This window comes from Struthio camelus, chromosome 3 (assembly GCF_040807025.1).
Source record: "Struthio camelus isolate bStrCam1 chromosome 3, bStrCam1.hap1, whole genome shotgun sequence".
Lineage (NCBI taxonomy): Eukaryota > Metazoa > Chordata > Aves > Struthioniformes > Struthionidae > Struthio > Struthio camelus.
Genome location: NC_090944.1, coordinates 133,677,708 through 133,704,531, shown reverse-complemented (window position 1 = coordinate 133,704,531; position 26,824 = coordinate 133,677,708). Strand labels below are relative to the sequence as shown.

Here is a 26,824-nt window from a genome sequence, read left to right as displayed (position 1 = left end):
ATCAGCGCGTGCTGACGATAGTCAATCTCTTCCCCCTTTGAGCTTTATTTGGGCGTTTTTATGTGCTCCCGTGAAGCTGCTCCGCAGCTTTTGGGAAGCGAACGAAAGAAGCGGCGATGGGTAAGGGAAAGCAAACGGGTGTGCCCACGCCCGGTGGGGGGCAGCGCAGGGTCTACAGGGCCCGCGCTGTCCCGGCCGGGCGGGCGGCAGGGGGCGCCCGCGAGCCGCGCGCCCGCCGGCGCCCGCTGCCCCCTCCCCCTCGCACGTGGCGCGCGCCCCGCTGAAAAGCCGCGCGCCGCCCCGCGCCCGCTCAGTGGCGCCGGGAGCGCCTCGGCGGCGGGCAGCGTCCGCCCGCGCCGGCTGCGAGCCACCCCCCCCCCCCCCCGCCCCGGCCGCCCTGCGGGGACGTGCCAGGGCGCGGGGCGGCTGCGCCGGCCGCCGCCCGCGCGCAGGGGCCGCGAAGCTGGCAGCAGGAGGCGGCAGCGGCGGCGGCGGCTTTTAAGGAGCGCTTGCCGCCTCCCTGCGCGGCTTCCCGCTTCCGCCCGCGATGGGGCTTCGGCTCGGGACTTTGCGTTCGTCTTTTGCATGGCTTCACCTGCCACCTGGGGAGAAATCGGTGGCCACGGCAGCCCTAATTAGGCAGCACGGCTTCAAAGGATGAGCAGCTCCCGAGGAGCGGGGAGGACGAGACGCACACGGCTACCGTTGACTTGTTGAAAGAGCTGGGTTTTTTGGTCTTTTTTTGTTTTTTGGAAGGGGGAAGTTGGCTCCCCAGACTCTAGCCTGGCTTCCTCCACACCCTTTCCTTCTCCTCTTCCTCTCTTTTTCCAGGATCCGCTGCCTGGGGCCAGAGGCGATTCCCGTCGTAACCCCCCGGTGCTGTACCGACGCAGCAGGCACGAACTTGCCGGGCGGAGCGCTGCTTCCACCCCCCCCCCCCCGGGAAGAGCCGCCCGCGGGGCTCGGGCTCGCCCCTCGGCCCCTCGGCGAGCGGGGGTGGGTGTCCGGCGGGCAGCGCCCAGCCCGCAGGGCCGCGGCCCCTGGCTGGGGAGGTGCTGCCGGGGCTGGCTGCGCGGCCGCCTGGCGCCCCGCGGCGTGAGCAGCCCGCCGGGCTCGGGCTCGGGGTCGCGGTCGCCCTTTGGCCGCCACCATGTCGAAAGTGGCGGCGGAAAGTTGCGGGGCGGCGCCGGCCGAGGACTTGTCCAAGGTGTCCGACGAGGAGCTGCTCAAGTGGAGCAAGGAGGAGCTGATCCGCAGCCTCCGCCGGGCCGAGGCCGAGAAGATGAGCGCGATGCTGGACCACAGCAACCTCATCCGCGAGGTGAACCGCCGCCTCCAGCTCCACCTCGGCGAGATCCGCGGCTTGAAGGTAGCGGGCGGGCGGCGGGGCCCTTCCCGCTCGGCGCCCCGGGCGGGGCCAGTCTGTCCCGCGTGTCCGCGCCGCGTCGCGGGGGCGCGGGAGGCAGCCCGCTCCTGCCGGGGTGCTCCCGGGGAGCAGGGCCGGCGGCGGCTCGCGGGGGGCCCCTGCCCGCCCGGGGGATCGGGGGACCGGCCGCCTCGCCGCGGTGCGGGGACCGCAGTCGGACAGCTTGGCCCGGGTACCGGGCACCCGGTTGCTTCTCCTCGCCCAGCTCCCATCAGGGAAGGTGCTGGCAGGAGCTCCTACCCAGAGGGGCATGAAAGGGGAGTAGGGTTTGAGCCCGCTCAAAAACTAAGTAATTTTGAGTGCTCAGAAATTAAATGCTCAGTTAGGAGATTCACGGGCTCTTCTGTGATGTGTCCCGGAGTGCTCTGGGTTGACGGAAACATCTAATTCTTGTCACCTTCACAGTAGGCTTCATTGGTTTCTAGTAAGGTTCAATGTCTCCGTGTGAAATACATGTGAAAGAATATAGTGTGCAGAGCTGGACAGAGTCAAAAGGCTTTCTTTAGCTCATGCTGTTTACTGTCACTTTTTTTTTTTTAAAGTCAATTTATTAGTCTGACAGCTGGTCTTCTAGTGGGCTGCTGGAGAGACTTGGTCACTTTTGGGATGCAGCACAGCGTGTGGCAGACTGTGGCAAACCCTTGGTTCTGCCTTGGAGTGATCGGAATCGTTCTCGAGTTTATTTGTCTGCAAAAGACAGCCGAGGATGCATCTCTAATGAAATCACTTTCAGTGGTTACCTCTAGACTACACTGAGAGGCAGACCAAGTCTGTAATGATTTATCCCTTCTTAATTTAACTCTTGCTGGGTGGGAAGCATCGTCCCTCGTGTTTCCTTCCCTGCTCCCGAGAATTGGGAAGATAGTGTGACTACTGCCAGAGAATTACTCTGATGTAGCATGTACAACTGGGTTGGAGAACTAGAACGTTATTTTAAAGTAGACGTGAGTACAAAGCATTATCTGTCATGATGCTGTGAGACGTGACACCTTTTTGTAAAATTCCTTAGTTGAGGTGAGGATGGAGGGAGGGAGAGACACAGATGCAGTGTGGCCTTTTGAATTATTATGTGAGGGTACAATAGAAGAGAGGTCATGACTTGCAGAATGGCTTTAGACAACTAAAATATTGAGAAAGTGTCTTGGATGATCCAAGTTTTCCTGTTATGCAGTGTATGGCAATTTCCTCCTCCAACCCCTTTCCGTTTAGACAATATAAGGTGTCTGGGGGTAAAAAGAATATTACATTACATCGCCATTCCATTAGTAAAAATGGAGCTTACGTTTTAAATGCAAGCTAAATTACAACAGCAATATCGTTCTCCTGATTATGTTCAAAGGTGTTGTGACGCTATAAGGGTTTATATATCTGCCAGATGAGTTAAGTAACAAAGCACACCAGAATGTTTAGGAAGGAGTGACAAATTCCTTTCTCATTTCTGAACTTCCTAAGTGACGTTTAACTTCCACCTTTTGTTCAGATGTCTCAGCTAAAACTTTGAAGAGGAATTTGGGAGAACAAGGTCTCTGGGCCCCGATTGAATTTCAGTGGTATCTGGGTACTTGCTTGCTTCTTTGTCCCATATGAAGGAACAGGTCCATGAGGAACAAAGAACAGCTGTGCCTGGTTTGAGTGGATGGGTGCTGCCTGCTGAGATACTCTGACTCATAAATTGTGGGCCATCACTCAAACTTTTTTCCACTGTAGGGTCATTTCAAGCATCCCTATTCTGTATAGGTTTTTCAGGTTACCTCGCGACCTCATTGAGATTTCTTCTTTTTCAAACTTGGGTTGAAACTGGTCAAATTCAAAGACATTTTGAGAGGAAGGTCAGACAAACACTTTTTTTTGGAAGAAACTGTGCTAAAATGATCTTTCCATAAGGCTAAACTTGAAATATCCTACATAAGGGAAGAATACTTAGACCAGAGAAAGATAGAAAAGGTCACAAGCCAGTTCAGTAAAACTAGGAAGACAAAATACTGACAATGTTTTCTTTGCCGTATTATTCTGCTACAGCAATAGCCTGAACGTTTTTGCTTCAGAGCATGACTGTTCTTCAGTTAGAGAAGGGCATTGGGAACATGTGCTACTTTGTTTCGTTAGAAGTGAAAAATCTATGAAAGCTGATTATTTCAGAACCAATTTGGATTAAGTGAGAACAGACAAGATTCTTTTATGCAAATCTGAAACAAAATCAAACAAAACCCAAATATTTTAAATCTCTGAAAAGTTTGTTTTATATGTGAATATGCTTTAGGGAATAGAGAATATAAATGTTGTTAATAATTATATGAGTGAGATTACCATTTCTGATGTACTTTCTGGTTTTAGTCAGCAATAACTTTGCAAGTGAATGTTTCCGAGGGAGTGAGAACATCATGAGAGAGTATAATCTTTTGGGTTTTTGGTTATGTTTTTTTTTCTTTGAGCGTTAATTAAACATCTGAAACTTTCTTACCATATCAAAAATTAGTCATTGAACCTTTTCAAATTAGCTCTACATATCCAGTTTTGTACTGGACAGATGTTTTGTTAGTATGAAACATGATGCAGTTATAATATGCCAGATCTACTCACAAAATTATTTATGCCTCACTTGAGCACTTAGATGATGGTTTATAGCAGCGCTGTTCACTGGCTTGTATAATGCTAATGGTATAACGTTCATTCTTTTAGACACTCTTCTCTCATGCTTATCTTTCTTTTAAAGGATATCAATCAGAAGCTGCAGGAAGATAACCAAGAACTGAGAGACCTTTGTTGCTTTCTGGATGATGATAGGCAGAAAGGCAAGAAGGTATCCCGTGAATGGCAGAGACTGGGCAGGTACAGTGCTAGCGTTATGCACAAAGAGGTTGCCTTATACTTACAGAAGCTGAAAGAATTGGAAGTGAGACAAGAAGAAGTGGTTAAAGAAAATCTGGAACTAAAAGAATTGTGTGTCTTGCTGGATGAGGAGAAGAGTGGTGGAGCAGGCAGCCGGAGCTCTATTGACAGCCAAATCAGCCTGTGCCAGTTAACGGCAACAAGTACATACATAAGAGATGTTGGTGATGGGAGTAGTACTTCTAGCACTGGAAGTACAGACAGTCCAGACCATCATAAACATCATCCAAGCACTAGTCCAGAACATCTTCAAAAAAATAGGGGTGAAGGAAGCCCTGAGCATCAGAAACACAGGAGTATCAGCCCAGAGCATCTCCAGAAGCCTAGGGGTTCTGGCAGTCCTGATCATCACCTGAAAGGACCAAGTCCAGAACATCACAAAACCATTGTCAAAACACCTGAGCAACAAAAGCACAGCAGTAGCAGTCCAGAAACTCTCCCAAAGCACACTTTGAGTAGTAGCCCTGAACACTTTCAAAAGCACAGGCCTGGTAGTAGCCCTGAGCATCAAAAGCACAGCAGTGGCAGCCCGGATCATCTTCAAAAGCATACACCAAGCGGAAGCACAGAACATCTCCACAAAGTGAGGGGTACGAGCCCTGAGCATCTCAAACAACATTTTGGAGGGAGCCCAGAGCATTTCAAACATCTCAGTGGAAGCAGCAGAGAAGGTACTCTCAGGAGACAAGTAACAGATGACCTGTCACCTCACCACAGGAGTATATACAATGGAATGAATGGTGGGTCAATATGTTTAGTGAAAACTCATTTTTGAAAATTACTAAGGTGGTGTCAGTGCTATGTAAACACTTCTGGAAAAAGAATAATATTTAATATGAAATGAAAAGTAACAAGTCTGATGTTAGTATTAACTCATTTAGAGTATGCCTGGTTGCCCTTCTGCCAGGTTTTAGGTGGATTAAAAAAGTAGAGGAAAAAGTGCATCTTAGTGCTTGTGTACGGTATCAAGAAACAACCTTTGGCCTTTGGTAGATGTAAACTGTCCCTAAATAGATTTATGTTTATATTAGGTATCAGATAGGGAGGAGTTATGTATGTTTCTTACTCTGTCTGTATTTGAGTCAACAGAACGGAGGTGAATGTCTCCAATTTCACTCCACCTTCTTAAGCTAGCCTGTCTATAGCTTTGAAGATCTTACAGCTTCCTTTATTGCTAGAAAGCTTCTTCTGTGCTTTTCCATGAACTCTGGAAAAGGTGCCAGATGAAGAGCTAGGCTCAATATAAATGAGTCTGATAGCTCCTGAAGCTTTTTAAAGCCTTGAGTTTGCATATATTTAATTATAGCAAATTAAAAACTAAGGAAGATCCTAAGGGGTTCTTGTTTTTGCTGCCCTTTGTGAAGATACCATATAAACATACTTAGCTTTAAGGAACTGATATCTCCACAGATTGCAATTAACTTTTGTTGTTGTTGTTTTGTCTTTTTTTTTTTTTTTTAAATGGGCACAATTTCAGTATCTTGGTATTTTGTGAGACAAGTGGTTATGACAATATTGTTGAAATGAATGAAATACAGCAAGTTAAATGATTAAAAACAAAATTCAAATAAACATTTTTCTGTGTTGTTGAAATAACTTTTTATAGACTTAGCAAAATTTCTATAGTCTAGTGCTTTTTTCTTCTACGTGCTCTAAGACGTTTTCATAAAAGAAATCAGCATCTTATTTATAGCTGCAAACTCATTTCTCAGTTCTTTGTATGTAGATTTGAAATAGAGCGCTGAAGAAAGTGAGGATTTTGCCATAGTAAATTTTCTTGGATGGAGTTCATGTGTTCCCATTTTATAAGCAGCTGCGAGAAGTCTTTTTGACATCGTCAGAACGGACTGCTTGTGAGATGGAGACAGGGAGCTTTCTGCCGGGTGCTGTCCTCAGCATTTATCATGTTGCTGTCTCACATCAGTCCATTTATCTTTGATGAATAACTTGCAGAATGCCTTCAGTTGAGATAACTTGCTTTGTAGGTATAAGTTCAGATTACTTTCAGTGAAATGTGCATATATCACAGGGCTGATAACCCCCAAAACGGTAAGTGTAGAGTCTTCAAATTAACTTTAAAACAGGTAATTAGTAAGATGAATGTATGAAACCTATATGAAGATGTGCAACATGCATGTTTTAAAAGTTGGCCTTTCAAAACTTCCTTTAAATGCTATATTTCTTTTTCCGTTCAGTTCTAATAAAATGCGTGAACTACACTGACTTGTAAGTAGCATGTAGTATGGAAACTCAGTTCCTAAAGACTTCTTACTTTTACCCACAGTGTTCATCAGTGTATTCACTGACTATGTAGAAAAGTGATTTTTAGGTCTTAAGTATGTATTTTTCAAACTTGTTCAAGGATACCATTTTTCTGCTCTAAATACGCTGGGCTTTCTGGTATTTTTCGATCCAAATGGTCTTTTTGGCCACGTTAACAGTAGAATGGAAGCAGTTATTACTTTAAACCTGAGAGGACTGAGCCCCTTTGGGCAGGACACTTCAAATATCTACAGCTGTGACTCAAATCGCAAGGAGATGGAGAGGGGAGCAAGTGATTTGGGAGTCTATTTATTGCCTTGAATCAGAGCATTGCCTGTTCCGCCCTTTACATAATCACTTTTGCAGAGGAATTTGCACACCAATAAGTTGTCAAGCCCCTCTTACGTTTACATGATTTGATGCAAGCATGAAGGAGACGTTAGCTGTGAGTTTACTTCTGACTTTAGTCTGACTTTTGGCTCATTTTGGTCAAATACTAAAAGCTCGACAGCTTTACTGTAAGGAATAGGCCTTCAAGTTTAGGAAAATACTTTGTCTTCAAAGCTGGGCTCAACTCCTGCTCTCCTCCCGCCCTCCTTCCTCCCTGGGCTGCTGCAAACTTTTGGGGAACAACAGTTGCACAAAAGTGATAAAAGTGCTGACCAAAATAACTTGTTATCGCTGTGAATGTAATCTGTAAATCTAAATTTGCGTGTTTTGTGTGTTCCTGTATACGTGAGTCTGCCAACTGAGTACAGACTGGGAGCTGTGCTTTGAGCTTGTAACAAAAATCCAGACTTTGCATCTGCAGAGAGAAATGCTGAAATTGTGCAAACGGAGGTAAGAAAGTGGCATGGAAACCTGGCCTTAACAGCATCATTGCTCATCTGAATTTTTTGATTCTTATCCCAAAAATCATATAGTAAGTCTATTATAGCATGGTCTTGAAAACCTGGCTTACTTAAAATTCAGAATATGTTCGGCAAGTAGGCATCTGACTGGACATCTGTTTGATCATTTTGCAGGGCGTTTCCAATGTTACTGCAGTACTTCTGTTACTGCCGTTTGTTTGACCAGCAAGAATGAAACTTTTGTGTTGATAAATGATGAAGAATAACATCTTTGGACTCTTCTGTAGAATAATATTTTTTTAATTATGTAATTGCAGCTTAGCAGGCTCAGTAGAGGCCTGGCCCATCTCCCTTTCGGAGGAGATGCAGTGGCCTCCGTTGCCTTATATGGGCTCTGAATCGCGTTTGATACAGAGGAATACCTGCTCCTCTCAAACCTTATTCTGAGAAGTACTATACTGTCTGCCTGAAATTGTTCTTCCCGCTTGGAAAGCATGTTTGCAAACAGCCCAGCTATTTCTGTTGAAATAAGTTTCCATCCATAGCTAGTAGCTCCTATTTACTCTGAGTTCTGGTCTTGTTAGCACTTGCATGACCACTGAGAAGCAATATATTCAGTAATATGCAGTTATCTATATGAAAATTTTGTATGTAAATATACAGGGAATGGAGATGGAATCTCTGCAGGCTTTAGTTAAACCTTTAAGCTAAATTTAAAGGTGTTGCAATGTAATATTTTAATGGTATCAGAAATATGTGTAGCTACTGTCTGCATTGCAGGATATGGTATGTGCTTTAATTGTTTGGGCCTCGTGCATCTTTTAAGCTCCCATGAGGTATGTGAGAAGTCATCCTTAGTCTAAAGTTGCCTGTGGTCCATAGGCACAGTTGAAGGAGGAAATTTGTTCGTAATTGTTTTCACTTTCTAATGGGAAAGGTTTGATCCTTCTTTTTTTTTTTCCCCCTTCTTTTTTTTTTCCCTTGTATGAAACTTCAGCTTTCAGCAGTAAGATTCTTTTTCTAAAGGAGGATGGGAGGAAAGATAATGGCTTCCTCTCGGTGTTTCTCCTACACGTTTTTCTGAAATGGGTACCCTCAACCTTTGGAGTCACAGAAGTGGAATTTGAAAGCTGCATTTGGCTTGATGTTTGTTAGTTGAAAACACATTTTAAAGGCTCTAACCAAATACAAGTTGTGCTGTAGCAGTTAATGATCTTTTGCTGTGATCACTCTTAAAATGTTCTGGTTAATGAGCACAGGGCTGTTTGGGATAGAAAGGTTACTGAAATTAGATAGAAAATAGCAACGGTAAAAACATTTTACAGTGAACACTTATGCAGTCTAGAATAATATATGACAGTCTTTAACTCTGGCAGAAATATGTGGATGCAAAAATATAAATTAGTATATGCTCAGGATTTGCAGTCCAAATGGGTTTTTTATTCTAAGCAGTTTATTGTAGATTTTCTGTTTTAGAAGTCTTTTGTTTTACTCTGGGCTTTGACTTTTGTGTGAAAGGGAAATATCAGAAGGCTTTCAGATGTGCTTTTTGCTTCCTGCTGAGGTTATTAATGAATAGAAATAAAACTGCTGACTAACACTATATGCGTTCCTTGAGGTGTGAGGACTCATGTACAGAACAAATGCAATGCTGTCTTTCTTGAGCAAAAGCATTTTTTGGCTTAAATGGAGACTTAGCTTAAATTTTGAAAAAAAAAAAAAAATCTGCCATCAATGTGTTGCTTCTTATAAGGAAATAAAATAAGAACGTACTGCTTTGAGTGGAAAGAGGAAACGGCAATGTGAATTCAGAGAGGAAAAACCACTAATAATGTTACTGAGTTAATTTCAGTGGAAATAGCTCATATCTTGCTGCTCATAGTGAAACGATGTCATGTTTCTATGTAGGCTTGCTTACATGTTACTTTTCATATAATTGAAATGGAAATAATTCACTTGGTATTCGTAGCAGTGTACAATGCTCTGTGTAAATTGAGCTTTCCTGGTGGCACCCAATGTGCATCTGACATTTAGAGTCTCATACAGAATTATTTACTCTTAAGAGTAATCTGCCCTATAAACAAAGGCTACAGGATTGATAGAATCTCTACTTGTCAATATGAATTAATCTGTTATTTATTTCATGGGTTTATTTGAAGCGTAGAGCTCTCAAACTTTTATGTCAGTGAGAATCTTTCCATTGAATTCCATAGCATTTACATCAGACTCATAAATCTGTTTTAGATGTTACAGACTGCAAGAGAACTGAGGCCTGATATGTGAATATATATGTGATTAGAGTGTGCTGTATTTATGAACAAACTCACTTTTGTGGGGCAACTTGCTAAGCTAAAACATAGCTTATAATATGAAAGCTATGAAACTGCTAGAAACTCATGTCTGAGGGCTTTTGGGAGAACTTTGCGTTTACATTTCTTTAACTTCACTAGCAAAAATAGTTCTGCTTTAGATGTTTTAGTATGTGCTGTATCGTCTTTCTAGTAAAAATATTCAAATCTTAATGGGAAGACTATCTGTCTTTAAACAGGAAGCTTGTCTAGTTTAAAACAGCTGGCTGAATGTTCCAGCACTCTGATTACGGAAAAGTTCAGTTGATGATCAGAGTGGGAGTCAACCAGTGCTGGCTGTAGAGATATACTTCCATCTGTAGCTCTTTGATGCAAGATAGGAGGTTGCACTACACATTAAAGTGGGAATGTGTAGGAATGATTCAGCTTAACAATCATCTCCCTTACAGGACTACAAATAAACCACAGCCACGCATGATATGTGACACTGTGTGGACTTTAAGGTTCTGTGGTAGTATTTCTGGAGTGCCTGGTGAAGACTGCTGAATGTTTAGCAGTGTTGAATGCTTAGCTGAAGCCTTACATACCACTTTGTTTTGCTAATACTTTTAGGGTGGGCATTACAAGCAGTAAATGAGTAACAGGTGTCTTCGACTGAAGACTTGTTGTCAGTGGAGAGCATTCTGGGTGGGATTTTCTTAACTACTGTGTTGATCTTAAACAAACAAACAAAAACCTACCAAACAACCCCCCCCCCCCCCCAATTTAATGGGATGATAGGGAAGAAGAGTAGCTGGTATTGTTAAAGACCAGTCCATTCAGATTGTGAGCTCCTCAATGATTAGGAAGTCAACAATGAAGTTCACATAAAGTAGGAGTGACATCCAGTTACTCTGAATGTAAAAGAAGAATGCAAGCCGAAGTGTTTTTGAAACCATACTTGCAAGAAACCAAATGAATGAAAATGTAGGCACAACACTATTTCTACACTTGGGTACTGTAGAAGCACATGAGAAAGGATGTTGGAAAGTACAACTAACAAAGGACTTGAAAGACAAAAGCATTGGCAGCTGCTCTTCTACTTAACACCATCAGCAAGTGATGCCAAAGCTTTCGTTGATGTGATTTTTTGATTCAATCTTAGTTCTTTGTGAACTGTGATCACATGGCTCAAACCAGTCTAGTAAGGCCTCAGATGAAAAAAGGAAAGGAAAGAGGAGGAAAACGATTAATTTTTTTCCCTAACTAGACCTGATAAAGCTTGTAGTAAATTCCCTAAGGAAACCGTTCTGAAACAGTTTGAGAGCAGTTAATATATCTTCTTTGAAATCTTTACTAGTTTTCCTAAAACTTCAGTTTTCTTTATAGTTTCTCTTTTCTATCTTGAGGGGAAAAAGAATAACAAGAAAACTGTAGAACTGTTGATTTAATAATAATAATATATTGAAAAATACTGGAACAGTTTTTAAATTATTAGATGGCAATGAGGAAGTAAATTGGGGTAAACTTGTTAAAGAATAATTTTACAAAAACAATCTTGTCTCTATGTTGAAGTAACAGGCATTGGTGAGGGAAGGGGATAGTAAGTGTAGCAATCTTGAACTAGGAAGGGTTTTGACACTATCTGACCTGATGATATTCTTCTAGCAAGCTAGGAAAGTGTGGCTTACATTAAACTCCTATAAGGTAGGTCCGCAGCAGTTTGGAAAATGCGTATAGAGATGGATCTTCTCAGTAATTGTGCTTCATGCCTTTCCAGGAAGGTTATATCAGAAGTGAGCATTTGCAGGCATCTGTCGTTCTTCACTGTTTTCTTTTGAAACTTGCTAAAGGAATGGAGTGTATACTTGGTAAAATTTAAGATGCCACTCTTGTGGGAAGGTCTGAAAGTGGTTTGGATGATAGCAGCTTGACAATGAGTCTTAAACACAATGGAATGTAATAAGGATGAATGCTAAATCCTACATTTAGGTTAGTTATTGCTCCATTACAGGTTGGGGACTGTTTGGTTAGGGTAACCATTCTGCAGATACGGATCTGGAGGTTTTATTGAATCATAGATGGAAAACATGAACGGTGTTAGGCACTTACAAAAATGAGGATAAGCCTGCCTAGGATTTACCTGTACAGAGCTGCCTTCTCATCTATTTTCTCTACTTCCTTACTTTGCCCTTTAGAGTGCTTATTCTGCCACACAGATGTCTTTATTTTGGCTGTCAGGACTTCATGCAAATTCAGTATTTCCTTGATACAGGCAGTGACCCTTTCACTATGAGTGCCAGAGCAGGGAAGGAGTTGCTAGATATATGGCATATTGGTGATGATTTAAAGATAATATATCACTTCTTTTGGAGCCGGGTCTTTAGCTAGCCTGAGATGATTGTGTGCCTTAATAAGGCAGGAGGGAAATGATGGTGAATATGGGTAAAAGCTGTCGCTTGTTACTTCTTGAGGTACTGTTTTCAATTCTTGCAAAGGTAAGCACAGCAGAACTAGACAGGTTCAAGGCTGGACAGGATAGGCAGTTTTACTGAAGATGAAAATTATTCTGAGAATCTAGTTTCCTTCTGATTAATTGGCTCTCAAAGAGGCACTCAGCATTAAAAAGGCAATATTTCAAAGGATATAGGAAACAAATTTCAGAAGCTACAGAAGTGAAGATTTTATCCATTTTTGAATAGCACCTCAATGTGTTACTATTCTTTGAATACAAATATCTTTCAGTGTAAAGGCCATAAGAGTTTAAAAAAAAATTGTTTGGTGAATGGGACTCATGTAGAGGGAATGAGAGATACCTCTACTTCAGGCAAGTTATTTGGAACAGTTTAAAAAAATATTTTTAGTTTTAATTCATCTTTGATGGCTGGTCTGGCTGAATCAGTTACTCATTTTCCCCACTGTATGGCCAGAGCCAGGCATATTGCAGTTACACAGAAGCATTGATGCAATCCCATCAGTAACCCTCACTTCAGACCTGTGAGTAGAGCCCTTATCTTCCAGACGCTTAACCAATACAAAGTGGAGGTTAGCAGCTATGCCAGCTGGCCGATTAATTTGAGATTTATGGCCATGTCTCTTGTTTTGAGTGTCTGTTAGGACTTCACTGACATTCGAACGCAGAGCTCCACAGGTGAAAGGCTAACATAGTAAATCACTGTGCCAGTATTGACAGAGTCTTGACAAACACACTGCAAGCCAGCGTTTATGTGGATCCCCTGACTTTACTAGTGCTCTATGTGGGTTGCATCTGATGCACTGTGGGGTTTTTTTTTGGTTTATTTAGATGTGTGTTTTAAAAACAATATATTTTTTGAGCAGTGAGTAGGAGGTTGCTTCGTCATGTACTGAAAATAATACAAAAGCTCATTTGTTTTGATGGTAATTAGGTCAAGTTGTAAGATATTTGCCTTTACCTCTGAGTCAGTTAGTGCAGACTGTCTGAAACATATAGGCGGACTACTTTTCCGCCAGAATGCGAAGTCCTTACATTAAAGCCTAGTTGGAATCTTTGCTTGGGGAGAGTACCTTTAACCTCAGGAGGGGCTATCATGCAGCATAGCCTTTTGAAAAGCTTTGAGTTACTAGGTTGTGATATTATTATAGTAAAATGTTTTTACAAATATTACAGTGATTAAATTGTCAAATTCTCTGAACTCTGGCAATTTTAATGCAGAGTTAACATATTTTTGTGGTTCTTGGTAAGTGCTGCTTGTTTAAGCACTTCAGCCTTGCAGGGTGTACTGTGCAGGTTAATTAAAGGATGCCCTGTCTTTCTGGCTCTATCCATTAATGGAACTTTTCCTTTTTTTTGAGTTTTTTCTTCACTTTGTTAGAAAAGTGATGAGGGGCTGCAAGTTGTACAGGGAGTTGAATGGGTTGATAATACCTAGTGAGGAGCAAAGCAGTCAGTGTACAGTGGTGCTGAAAATGCTGTACTTACCCTATAATTTGGAATGCCTCACTCTCCTGTAGCACCTCTTAACATCTAAAGAACCTACTTTGTTTGTTAATGGTATTTAATGAGGTGCAATAAAGCTTTCTGTACTTAAAATGACTCTAGCAATGAAAGCACATTGGTTTCTGAGCTAGTAAGTCATGTCTCAGTTAGTGAACTGAAGCACAACTTATCTTAGGTCTCATTGTCAAATACACAGAGTTACTGAGAGGATGCTTAGAATTGTGTTCAAGTAATGATCTTGATATGAATCTTGCCTGCATGTGCTTCTTGAATAGTTAAAGGATGGGGTCCGTTGAGCAAATTAGCTAGGACCGAAACACTGAGCCTTGAATTTTGCTGCTTCATGCAGAAAGAAGTCCATCTTTAATATAACACATCTGTTCTTGCAAAAAGGTTAAACCTGAATAACACATTGCTTGTTTTACTACTGTAGGTTTTACTGCAACCTCATACTTGAAGCTGTAGAAGAGTCACTTTGTCCACTTCTCGATCTGAAGAAAATGAGAATGTTTAGTCTTACCAAAGAAAAAGTGATAGAACACTCTACCATGGAATTTGGAGGAGTATTTTAATAGGATGCTCTATCGCAACTGAACTCTTAAGCAACATGAGCACATTTAGCCAGATTGTCATTGCTGTGAAATGACACTGAGCCCAACAGCTGTCAAGGTCCGAAGCATCATACATATTGTCTTTCATTCAGTAGCATTCAAAGAAGTGTGAAAACATGGAGATCCTCCATGCTTTGGAAGAGAGATCTGATTCTTTTGTTCTAAGGCATAAATTGTCATCTAACTAATGGAAACCAGAATGAATTTCACTCTGGCATGTTATTCCATTGCTGTTTATGGCAAGAGGTTTTGTGTGCCTCTACCTAAAGCAGCTGGTACTGGTTGCTATAGAAAAAGGGATAAAAGATTGGATCAATTGCCTGATCCAGTCTAGCAAGTTGTCATTGCTGTAAGGTGGTTCTTTGGTATTCCTCTGTATATGGATGCAATTTTTTCCATACTTTTCTCCAGCAGTAGTTTGTAATATTCCTCAAGGATTTAATGACCTTCACCTTTATTGCAAACCTGAAGTATTGTGAAGGGTTTTAGTAGTGTTCATATACATGAATTAAGCACGTTTTGTAACGTGTGCAGCATTTACAATCAAGAAATCTAAAAGCACATCTGAATAAACAAGCAAGAAAAACCTTATTTCCCCCCCCCCCACACACTTTGTTCTGTCTCAGGTCCTCCTTTTGAAATATGATCACTTGTGATCTTTGTGAATTTTCTTTAAATGCTTTTGGTTCTCTAAAATCCTTAGAAGAGAAACAGAATCATGGTTTGAGATCTGCCCTTGACCATGTGGTCCACACCACGAAACAAGCTGCAAATATATTAATTGCAAATGCGAAAGATGCCATCTTGAGCTAGGCTATCTTGAAGGATAAACAGAACTGTGAGGCCTGACTGTGAATAGTAAATAATCTTAGTTCAGCTTGTCAGTTTTGTTACAAAACTTCTGGTTTATTTGCACTAGTCCCTATACATTGTTCAGGGAGGGGAGGGATCTAGCAATTTTTTGCACCTGTGTACTTCAGCAAGCAAATCTTTGACCCTGTATTTTTCTTGTACATGATTTGTGTGAACTTTGCACTAGATGATTATACATATTGTGTGAGGTGACAGAGCCATGAAGGAGGAAGATGATAATATTTGTAATGCTGACCTGTAAAAATCCATATCATAATTTTAAGTGGTTATTTAGACTAATCCAACACAGAGCTGTTCAAACACTGTCAAGAGTAAGAGATATATTATCTCTCAGCTATAATCAGTGAGCCCTGTGATAAACAAAAGCATTGAACATCTTTTTAAGTTCTCTATTTTGGTACTTCATCAAAGTTACTTAAATATTCCAGAGATTTTGTGATATTGTTTAAGGTTCTAATGAGACAGAACCTGCAATATCAAACTTCTATTTGATAAGTAGTGAGGTATCTCTTTCAAATGTTTGGCATCAAAGCTCATTGTTTCCTTTAAGTGCATCTGTTTAATTTCCTGTGGATTTTAAAAAGTTGGCTTGATCAACACTTGCTTTGGAATATATATTTGCAGCTTGGATTCAAAAAAGTATACATGCCTTTTTGCAAAGGTTACAGGGTTTATTCATCAGTATGTTGCTTGTATTTATGCTAAGTTCAGATAAATCTGAGGAGAAAGCATTGATTGGTGACCCACATCCCCTGTTGGTTTTGAGTCTGTTTTAGTTTTACAGCGGATGAATCGTAACATCAAAATATCCATCTTACAGTTTATGTGGTCTGAGAACATTATCAGTGGCCTGAAGATGGATCTCTTGAATACAATTTGTTTGTCTGTGAGAGAGAAAAGAACTTCTTTGAAGGCAGCTGAATAAAACAATATACCAAATGCATTCAAATGAATGCTTAAAGGTTAAACACGCACATTGGCTTAGTCCTTTAAAGTATTTGAGCATTTCATTCCTCTTTGAGTACCTTCTTGAGTACCTCCTTGCCCTAAAGTTGAATGCCCAGACGAGAGCAAGATATCCTTGTTCTTGCAGCAGTCTGATAGACAACACTTGCCTGTTACTGTAGTTTCTCTTGCTTGCTTGTATCTATTTTAAGATTTTTGTAACCTGAAATTAGATTTTGAATTTTAGACTTTTGCGGTATCATTACAGATACTGCAGTAAAGATTATGTAGTCCGTAAAGATAACATAAAAGCGAAGCATTCCAACAACTCTTTTCTCCTAACCAGATCTCCAGCCTCCAAGACCAAAGGCTCTGCAGTCTTAAATAAACGCAGAAGATACCAGAATCAGTCTTCTCCAGGTACACGTGCTAAGAACTTTTTGATTTATTCCTTGTTGTTGGAACTTGACACCTGATCTACGCTCCAATCAATAATACTGAATGCTACATGTGGACTGCTTGCTGCCAGAGCACATGTGAATAATTTGGAGAGTTAGGAGGACAAAAAGCATCTTGAGCATATTAAACCTAACTCTGACTTCAGTATTTAGGTGTCTGTACTGACATTTTACCTTCCATGTAAAAGCAGTAAAATGGAAAGATATCTTTTTAGACTAAAATGTGCTGAAAATTTGTACTCAGTCTGATAAAAATGAATTGCTGGGTTGCCTGACAGCATGAAAAATGACTGATGAGACTATTTTGGAAGCTTGAACCTCAGTTTTATCACCTCAAGTGATAAAACCTCAAGTCATCCTTGTTTTGTCGAGAATGAATTAGATAGTGAGAACTCCTTGTATTGATCGTGCTGTTGCAGTTATATGTAGTTACAGACCCATGGAGTACTGAAAAGATACTTGTGAAAGCCTAAAAAGGGACTTGGTTTACCCTCTTTCATGATAACTCTACAACAACCCAAATTAAACAGAGTATTGCATGCAACAGATAAGTCAGCGCATATCAACTGCCACCTGGAAATGTGTGCTGTAGGCGCTGAAGCTGGGAGTCAGTTTCCTGGGCAACACGTTCTATCCCAGCTCTATTGCCTGATGGTGTTTTTATTTTTATATATATTTTAACTAACACAGATGACAGAGATGATTCTGATATCTGTATGGAAAATGGAGGTACATTTGAAATGAGGATGTTTGAATATGAAATTACTCTTTGAGAACAAAATATTTGTTGAATTCATCAATGTGAAAGGTTCTGTAGTTGTAATGTAGCAAATCTTGGTTATATCTGTTCTGTGTTTGATAAAGGTGCAATTAGCAGATTTATCTTTCAGTAAGTTGATGATAGTTATGAGTCCTATGTGTCAGTTCTCCCCTTATTGTGAGATTTGGGGTATTCATTTCCTCTGTTATAGGAAGACAAGGTTTTGACTGAAGAAATGCAGTCAGGTAACATTGGCTCTCAAACTTAACATTTTTAATTAATTTCTTTTAATAACCCCAAAACTCTTCTAAATTTTATTTGATTTGTTCTTAGAGTGTTGCCCACAAACACATCATGATGGAAGGAAGTCACAGGATCTTGAAACTGGTCAGAAGAGATCTGTAATAGAAAATGAAAGTGGTGGAGTTTTCACTGTCTAGAATGTGAAAAATACAGATAACAAATACAGAGAGTGCAAACATTAGTTATTGCTGTTGCTGAGGGAACCAGGAACATCTTAATTCAAAACACCGAGGCTCAGTGCATCTGCTGTGTGTTTTTGCTCATCAGTGTAGTACTGAGGTTCTCAGCTGTATCTCTTGAGCTCAGGTATTTAGTCATGCTAGCTAGATGATGAGTAAAGTGACCAATTGACTTACTCATCTGGGTAGCGTGACTATTTATACAGTGCTAAGTACTAAATTTGTGTCCCGTTCTATGTGGTAAAACAAACTGGGAAAGGCTCTCTGAGGGACAGTGTCTTTATTGCTCTAGAAACCTAATGAAGAATCTGGAAGTGTATTGTGTGGAAAACTAAAGAGACCTCCAACCCTAACCCTAAATAACCAAACCGAATATATACCAGATCTGAAAGCCAGCAAAATAAATGTTTTGTGGTAACGATTTTTTGTCTGTGCTATGTTTAAATCTTGCTGAGTTCATGGACAATGTGGCAAAAGGAGAGACTGAAAAATCTCTAATATATTGGTCATCAGACTAATCATGTTAGTGCATCTACTGGAAAATGGCATTTGCAATATGTTTGTTCTCTAGGCCCGATCTGTTACATTTCTGGATGTGAAAGTCTTGCTCTGGTTCTTGCTGGACAAGCTTGCTTCTGCCTTTCAGTGGTCCAGTCAGCTTCTCAAAAGCCCAAAGAAGTCTGCGGATCACAGAGATGTGGACTGTGGTACCAGCCAGGGGACCTGAAGGGAGTGCAAGACACTGCTGTCTTCCTGTGGTCCCTTGATTGCTGTGAAAAGCGATCAGAAGGTCCTCTTATCTCTACAGCCTTAGCCCTGATCCTGCAGGGACTTACCAATCAATGTTGCATGTCCCAGTGCTTGTTTGTTAGGGGAGAAAGAAGCTCCGACTATAAAGCCTTGGCTTTTTAGTTGGAGTTGGAGTAGCTCATGGCCCTTTTAGCCCTGAAAATCTCTGTGCTGACCAGGATAGCATCAATGCGTGGAACTTGGATAGACCTACCTATGTGAATGCTCCTCTTGCTTGCAACCAAGCTATTGGTTGCATAAAGTCAGAAAAAATGTTTTTGCAAAATGGAGGACTTAATGCTTGTGAAGAACTGTGCATGAAGTGTTAATGTGATTTAATTATTACACTTGCTAGTAGTGCCTGGTTATTATTTAGAACTTTTTATCGGTAGATTTCAAAACAGTTTCCTAAGGAAGCAAGTTCTGTGAACTTCATGTTGTACTTGAAGAACACTGAGCAAAACAAATAACAAAATAGGATTAATCAACCACCAATTAGGCCTTAAATCTAGGTCTCCTGAGTTTTAGGCTGCTGGGTTTTTTTTTGCATCGCATGACTCTTCTAACAGCTTCTCTTCTATAGAAATCTGTGTTTGGAGTGTGGAGTGAAAACTGGAGAGAGGCTACTAACATGTCTAGAAAACATGTTTATGAACGATTAGCTTGATACAAACATTTTCAATGTGTTTCCTCTCAAAATCAACTTTTTAAGGCAAACTATTTCCTTCCTTCCTGAATTATGCTAACCGGGCCAGTGAGGAACAAAGCTATTTTTATTTATATATTTAGTTTTCATGCAACAGACATTAGAATATGTTAATGTACCTTTTCCACATATGGGGTGCTTAACTACTTGCTTTACAGATTTAAAAAAAAAAATAAAAGTTCACAATAAATCCAAACTCTTGAGTAAAAATGAAGTGCTATGACAGCTTTTGCAAAGGAAGCTGTATTTCAGTTGTGCTTCTGGTGGCCCATTTTTGTTGTTGTGAAATAGTTACGTAGCTGTAATTGTCTTCATTTGATAAATCAAGATGCTGATGTGAATCTGGAGTGCAGTTGGCTCTTTGCTGGAGCTTTCAGGTTTCTTATCTTTCATAGAATAAATATGGAAGAAGAAAGATCATCTTTAAATAAATAAATTGAAATCGGAACACAATGTTGTGGCGGGATGGTCGTTTAACCCTTAGTGTCAATTGATATTGTGCCATCTTGCAAATGTGCCAGGGAGCAGGGGAAGTAGTACTTAGCCGATGTAAATCTCCATGATGCATTCCACTGTGTCAACATCTGTGTGACTTGGCAGATAGGGAAGATTGAATCTTGGTGAAATAGTGTATTTTGAGATTTTTTTTGGGGGGGGCCAATTGATTGTTCTTTTTTTTTTTTTTTTTTTTTCCCCTGTAGTAGACTTATTTCTAGCAGGTGGATGGTTGCTGCTGTTATCTATCAAGTACTGCAGTCTGAAATGTTTAAACTCATGCGAAACAGTGGCTGTGTTTGAGAGAAGACTGGGTAAAAGATGAAGGTTACTTGGACTTGGAAACTCCGTCATTTCTAAAAAAGTTTATGAATAGCACCTATCATAATCCAGTCCAAGACTTTCAAAGCTCTACTGTAATGTATACTCACTGGAGAATCAGGCTACTACATTCAAAAATGTCAGTCTAAACATTTCACTTCTGTGATAAGTGATGACAGTACTAAGGTAAGCATTTTTTTCATGAGAATAGAAAGTTACTGTAATCACAGCGGTTTCCTGCCGTATTAAGTGTTGTTTTTAGTGGTACTTTTTATCATGAAATATGGTCCGAGTGCAATGTAACATCTCAAAATTGTCCTGAGATTAGAGATGTGGATACTGTTACTATTTTAATCCTAGTTATAAACTAGAGCGAACTTCAGGCTGTGTGTCCTGAGCATGATATAGTGACCTATTAGTCTTTTAATTATCTATTCTTAATTAGATTGATCTGATTATTTGATATTTGAAACAAGTGTGTATTTTTAAGACCTCAGGGCAGTAACTTTTGGGAAAAACTTCAATACTTTTTATTTTATGGGCATTTTGTGTTTCATGCTGAAGCATGAGAACATACGGTGCTACTTCTGATGTGGCACATGTCTAAATATCTTGGCTTGTAAAATTTTCTGCAGAGCCATATAATTTTGTCCTGTAAAAACATTCCTGATATATCTAACTAACTTTATAACGACGGCATGGTATTATTGCATTTTTATCATTTTAAACTTTTACTGGTTATAGGTCAAGAAATTAAACAGTAAATCCGAATGAGGAAAATGAACAGTAAGCAGTTAGAACTTTAAAGAGCCTACTAAGAAATATAATGCAGTGATAACAGCATAAACAAATTATTTCATCAAAACACTTCTCAGATATTTTGAAAGGGTCAAAATATCAAGGTGCAATCACAGCCATTTTATTTTTAAGCTGAACTCATGGGATATCACTGGTGGTCAGTAAAAAATGAACTCCTCTAATATATTATCCAGAATACTCACATGGGTAATGGATTGCTTTTCATGTTTTGTGTTCAGCCTACTGAATACATTTTCCAAGTGATAGTGCTTCTGCTGCCTGAGCCATTTGATGTTTGAGTTATCAGCATGCCCCGGAGCTGGAAGTGTCAGGGAGATGGTCCTCAATATAGGGCAAGAGGAAGAGAATGATCAGGCATGGAGAAACAGATCTGTGCTAATGCGACAGTGGAGTCGGTGTCAGCAAAGGACAAGCAATATTGAGATTAATGTCAGAATACTGTAGAACCTTTGACTAGTGAATTTCCTGTCTTGATGCATGCTTGGCATCCCAGCTTGAGGAGCAGGTTGCCTCTGAATAAAGAGGTCTGCCAAACCCAGATGCAGATGGAATCACTCACGCTCTAGAGACTTTTAAAATCAGTCTGGTCGGAGAATCAAAATGCTGTTGAAGTTAGTGGTAGCGAAACGTGGCCTGGCTGTGTTGAATAGCTCTAGCAACAGGATGTAAGTGAAGGAGAACCCCTCCTAGGTGTGCATTACAGTAACTAGCACAATTGTTGCTTGCTTTCTTTCTTCTGGATCCCACAAAAATCTCGTATCGCACTGCAGCTGCAGAAACCTTACTGCTGGGTCATATCCAGGCCGTTGTCAATTTTTCGCAGTAAAGGAGATCACCTGAAGCGATAAGACCTCATTTAACTTGTCTTGAGAAGAAGGGATGTTGAAGATGAGGAAGCTTCTTCAGATAGCTGGAGGAGTTGGGGAAGGAAATCTCTTTTGATGTCTGTTCTTTCTTTGTTCTTCCAGAAAGTTGCTGAGGAGTAGTTTTCTAGTGTTCAGGGAAAAGATACTGGATATGTTAGTCATAAAGAGCTGAGAAAGGCAAGTGTTATGGTCTTTTTTCCTGCCCTAGGAGCTGGAGACTATATGCAGAGACCAGCCATTCTTAGGAAGAACAGCAAGCAGTGCATACGCCACTCGGCCTCCTTCAGAGAGAATCTCTCCAGACAACTGTAAATGGAGTTTATTTGGGGTGATGGTTCCTCTTTTCCTTTACTCTTTCTCCCTCCTTTCAAGCCTTATGTTGTGCAATTTCAGTTCAGCAGGCAGTCACTAAAAGTTTTGATTACAAGCAATTAAGGATTCATTCTAGTTACTTACTTGTCTTTAGTATCTTGGGCTTCTCAATTCTCCTTTGCAATTGGATTGCATTTGAAAACCCTGCGAAAATTAAATTAATCAGGATCTTTCAGACACTTCTATGTTGCATGCTGTATAATTTTAATTGATACGTTCAAAAAGAAAGATAGAATGTATGTGTGCCTGTGGATATATATACACACACATGCATACTTAATATTAGTTACTTATTTTGCAGTGAACACAGCAAGGAGTTTTGGTATTTGACAACCTTAAAAGGTCAGCAAATATATTTACTACTGTTTATTCTGGAACATGCAAAAACTGTCATTTAACAAAGAATGCAACATAACACGTTAATCCATATACCGTGAAGGAAAACTGAAAACGTTTTTGAGACTGAAGACCTTGGCATAGCTGAAACAGTTTATATTTGTTCTTTTAGAGGAATAGAAGGACCAGAGTACTTTTGCACATTGCTAAACCATTGTCCAATGTGAGACATGATTAGCAAAAGTTGGTATTAAACATTAACTTCCTCTTTAAAGGGGGGCAAAAATATTTTTCTCAAGGAATGGTATAGACCTAAAGCTATTCCTCTTCCACAGCAGTGGGAAAGCAAGGATGCTGATTAATGTGGTTGTCTTGAAGTAATATAAGGTAACAAGATATGGGCGTGTGATAAGCGTTACCCGTATTATCTGCCAGTTGAGGAAATGCTCTAGGGCATAGGAGTAGTAAAAGACTGATGACAGGGCCTTGTGCTGCCCTGTCACTACCCAGTAGCTGTGTTACAGAGGAGCCTGCAGCTTGAGTGCACATAAAGATTGAATGGGGCAGGTTTTGAAAGACAGCCTCCCAGAAAATATTTTCCTTAGTGCCTGAAGCCTTAAGCCTGTGCATTAATGTTCAGTAAAGAGTTTTAGCCTGTCTTTTAGGAATATGCATGAGTAGTATTAAACCAACATGTGAAACTCCTGTTAGTGCTACTTAGAATAAATGACTGCTTGCCTGTTTTAGGCACTTGTGTACTGTACTATAGAAATGCACATGTGCACAGATGTGTGCTCTAATATTACTACTTTTGAAAACAAAATGACTCACTGTGGTGCACTGGGGATACTGATCTTGCCAACAAGACTGTTTAGGGTTTGATACTGCATTTATTTATGCAGGTGACAGGCTTTATACACTTACAGGTTCCCACCATATTCACAGCCTTTCAGAAGCAGTAGTTTTTGCGTGGTGCCATGAAAATAAAATGGGCTGGGCCTTAGAAATTTATTCTGGAGGAAGCTGATAGCGATCTCTTTTTGCCCACAATGTTCTGATATGAAGGAAATCTAAACTTGTCTTTCAAGAAGTTCTACTCTTCCACCCTCTGCTTTCAACAGGATTGATAGTTAAAGATTTCTTTGTTATTGTATCTACGGTTTTTTGTCAGTTGCAGATATCAGACTGATATCTTCCCCCCGCCCCACCCTTCCCCCTTTTCATTATCAGACAAAAAATAGGAGATGTATTACAGCATCTGCCAGTAGGGTGGCTAGCCTCATGGTAGTACTGATTCTGACTGGCTTGTAGTGGGCAGTCAGGACACTTTTGTAGCATCTTCTTAACCCTATGTGGCATTTGGCCTCTCAAGCACTTGAGGTCTCTATTGTAAGTTTTATCTTTGATTGAGAATGGAGGAATGGATGCTGCTACCTCTGCTGGCAACTTAAGCTGCACTCAATCTTAGCAACTGACAATGCAGAAATGTCAGTTTCTTTGTATATATCCTCCACTCCTCTAGCAGAGCTTTCTGAAATAAATAAAAAGAAAAACAACACAAAACCCTCCTCCTTTGCATATTGGAAGACAGAAGTCTTTCACTATAAAATATTTAATTTTTTCAAACAGTTGCTGTCACATCTGTGGGAAGTCTGTGTTAGCTGATAAGCTCTGCTACTGAATCTGAGCTTTCAGGTTTAAAGAGAAAGGAAGAAAGCAGAATGTTTTGTGTTTTTTTTTCACTAGATTAATCTTTGGGGCCTGTGAAACCCATTACCGTGTATCCTTTGGTTTTTTTATTGTTCTTGAAATAACTGTTACACTAGAAGAGCAACTAAATGTCTCACACAAGATAAAACTTTACATTGTTAGTACCTGTATCAGCTATATGGGGCAGGGGTAGGCTCTTGCTACATTCTGTATGCACAGTTTAGACTCACTTCAAGTAGAATAGAAGTGAGGGATTATTTGGATTCTCAGTTTTGCTAAGTAAGTTTCTTCTTTTTTTGTGATCTATTGCTACAGCAATAAATTCTTCAAATTAGTTTGTCAGCCCTCTCTTTAAGGTGCAAAATGCATTACACTAACGCTGTTGGATTTAACTGCAGATTCAGCCAAGAAATATCTTGCACATGAGAAGAGGGAATTTTCATGAGTTCTTGCTTGGCAACTAAATTGCATGTCTATTTTTTTGGAGGTATTTTCTTGTATATTCCTAGACAGAAAGTCAAGCAAAATTGGACAGATTTAGCAATATGGCAAAAGAGATCAAGTCCAGCAGTACATAAGGATATAATGAAGGTTTTCAGTGGAAGATCTAGATGGCTCTCACAGCATTGTTCTTTCAGCATTGTAGAGCTCCTTAAGAGCATAGTGATGTGTGCGTAAGCATGATCAGAGTGATCTCTGAGGCTAGGGACAGCACACGTTACTCTACAATAAAAAATGGCTTAACAGATGTATTGGGTTGCAGTCCTCCTTTTCTGTCTCTCTCTGTCGGTCTTGTTGCAGTTATGATGTGCGTAGCTTTACACTGTTGGCTCTAAATTATGGTCATTTATAAACAGCTCTAACATAATGTACTAAAGTGATCCTATTGACTTCTGCAAGTTTGTCTATGTTCCTTATTTTAAGTACAAATGCAGCATTTTTTTTAATTTGAGGACTTGGCCTTGTTTTAAAGGGCAAAGTTGTGCAAAGTATTTTTCATTAAACTTGTCACTACAAGAAATCACATGATGCAGGGAATTTGCTACAGACCTGAAGTTCAGACCATGTTGGTAAGTAAACTTTAATTAAAATTGGGTTTGGAAACTGTGCTTTGGACATTGCAAAACAAACCTCTTGTAGATCAAAGTCGTAGAAAATGTTTACTAGAACTACTTTACAAGTTTTGTTAGGCAACGCAAAGCCAGCTGTGAGAGTACTGTCTGCCCTTATAAAACACATTATCCTATGATTGCTGCCTTTCATGCAGGACTTAAGTTTTCTTTCATGTTTTCTATTTCAGTTTATTTCATCATCTTTTATACATTGAGTGCAGTGTAGAATTAAATAGGTTTAATATCTCTTATGTATTGGAAAAAGTTTAGTGTATATGACTGATACATTTGTGTAATACATCTCATTAGGTAAACTTGGGGTCATATCCAGATCTGACGTGATTCTTCTGGTTTCAACAGCGCTATCCCTGCTCCCATGAAGACTGACTTTCACCCTAGCCAATACTGAGGTTTGCAGGGATGTAGGAGTTCCTCCTGGTTCATCTTATTATGCCGTGTCTAGCAGCTGTTCTGATGAGCGGTCTGGCTAATATACACTCATTGTTTGCTGGTATGAAGAACTCAGGAGTGTTTCCTAAATGTGCCTATGCTTTAGCACTCAGGGAAAAAAAAAAAATCAGGCAGATTATCTGAATGAGGGAAGAATCTAATGATTCACATTGTGTCTCCTTACGTGGTAGCGGTTATGAATTTAGGGAACCTCTTGTTGCTTCATTTTAAATCCAATAAATGTTCAGTCAACTGCTCAAATACCATGATAATAGATATGACAGATGAGTAGGCCTATCAAATTAATTAAATTAAAACCAATGAATGAATTTTGGTTACTAAGGTATATCATGCATCCCTTGATTATCATATAGTTATAGAATAGTTAAACTACCATATAGCTATCACTTTAAACTTCTAATATCTTACAGCAGAATCCTGATATGTTTGCCACTAGTCAAATCTCCAAGTTTTTATATGGGCCTCAGTGAAACTGTTTGTGCATTACTTGCTCAGATTCTGGTCCCTGGAGTTATCAGTTGAACTAGGGATTTGCTTTTCTCTTTTTATTCTTTTCTCTTGTAGTGATAAATAGCAAATTCAAAGGTTAATTCCGGTTAGAAAGGGGACACAGTACTTAACAGCATCTCAATGTGGCTTCCTCCTCCTGTTGCGGAGGAGGAATTTTTGCAGGATTGTAACCAGCTATATTAACACTTTTTTCCAAGTAGTGGAAAAACTGCTGAAATCATCACAAGTTGAAAAAAGGAAAGGTGGTTATTGCTAAGAGAAAGAGGTTAGTGTTTTAGAAACAGAACAATGAGCGCTAGCTAGAACAAAAATACTAAGCTCTTCTCACCTCTCTTTTTCTTTTTTTTCAGCCATCGTTTCATATAGATGGGCTTGCAGTTCTTTGGATAATCATATCCAGAAATAGAGTTGGGGGTGGGGAGCACTGCTTGCTATTCACATCTGTAACTTTTCAGAAACTTCAATCCTGTAAGATGTTTGGAAAGAGGGAGGA

The 26,824-nt window shown here is 40.3% G+C and overlaps 1 protein-coding gene across 6 annotated transcripts in view; it reads left to right on the top strand.

Annotated features, from left to right (window-relative positions):
• The first annotated feature begins 470 nt into the window (after window positions 1-470).
• Window positions 471-26,824, top strand: part of CCDC85A (coiled-coil domain containing 85A) — a 104,908-nt gene continuing 78,554 nt past the window's right edge. For 2 of the 6 annotated variants that reach the window (XM_068940395.1, XM_068940393.1), the window contains exons 1-2: window positions 471-1,369; window positions 4,140-5,055. In XM_068940395.1, the coding sequence (XP_068796496.1) occupies window positions 1,151-1,369; window positions 4,140-5,055 (1,135 nt within the window). In that variant the 5' untranslated portion in view covers window positions 471-1,150. Of the gene's footprint in view, window positions 1,370-4,139; window positions 5,056-16,470; window positions 18,270-26,824 lie in introns of those variants that run through there. The other 4 variants (XM_068940394.1, XM_068940398.1, XM_068940397.1 and 1 more) reach the window with 4 other exon arrangements.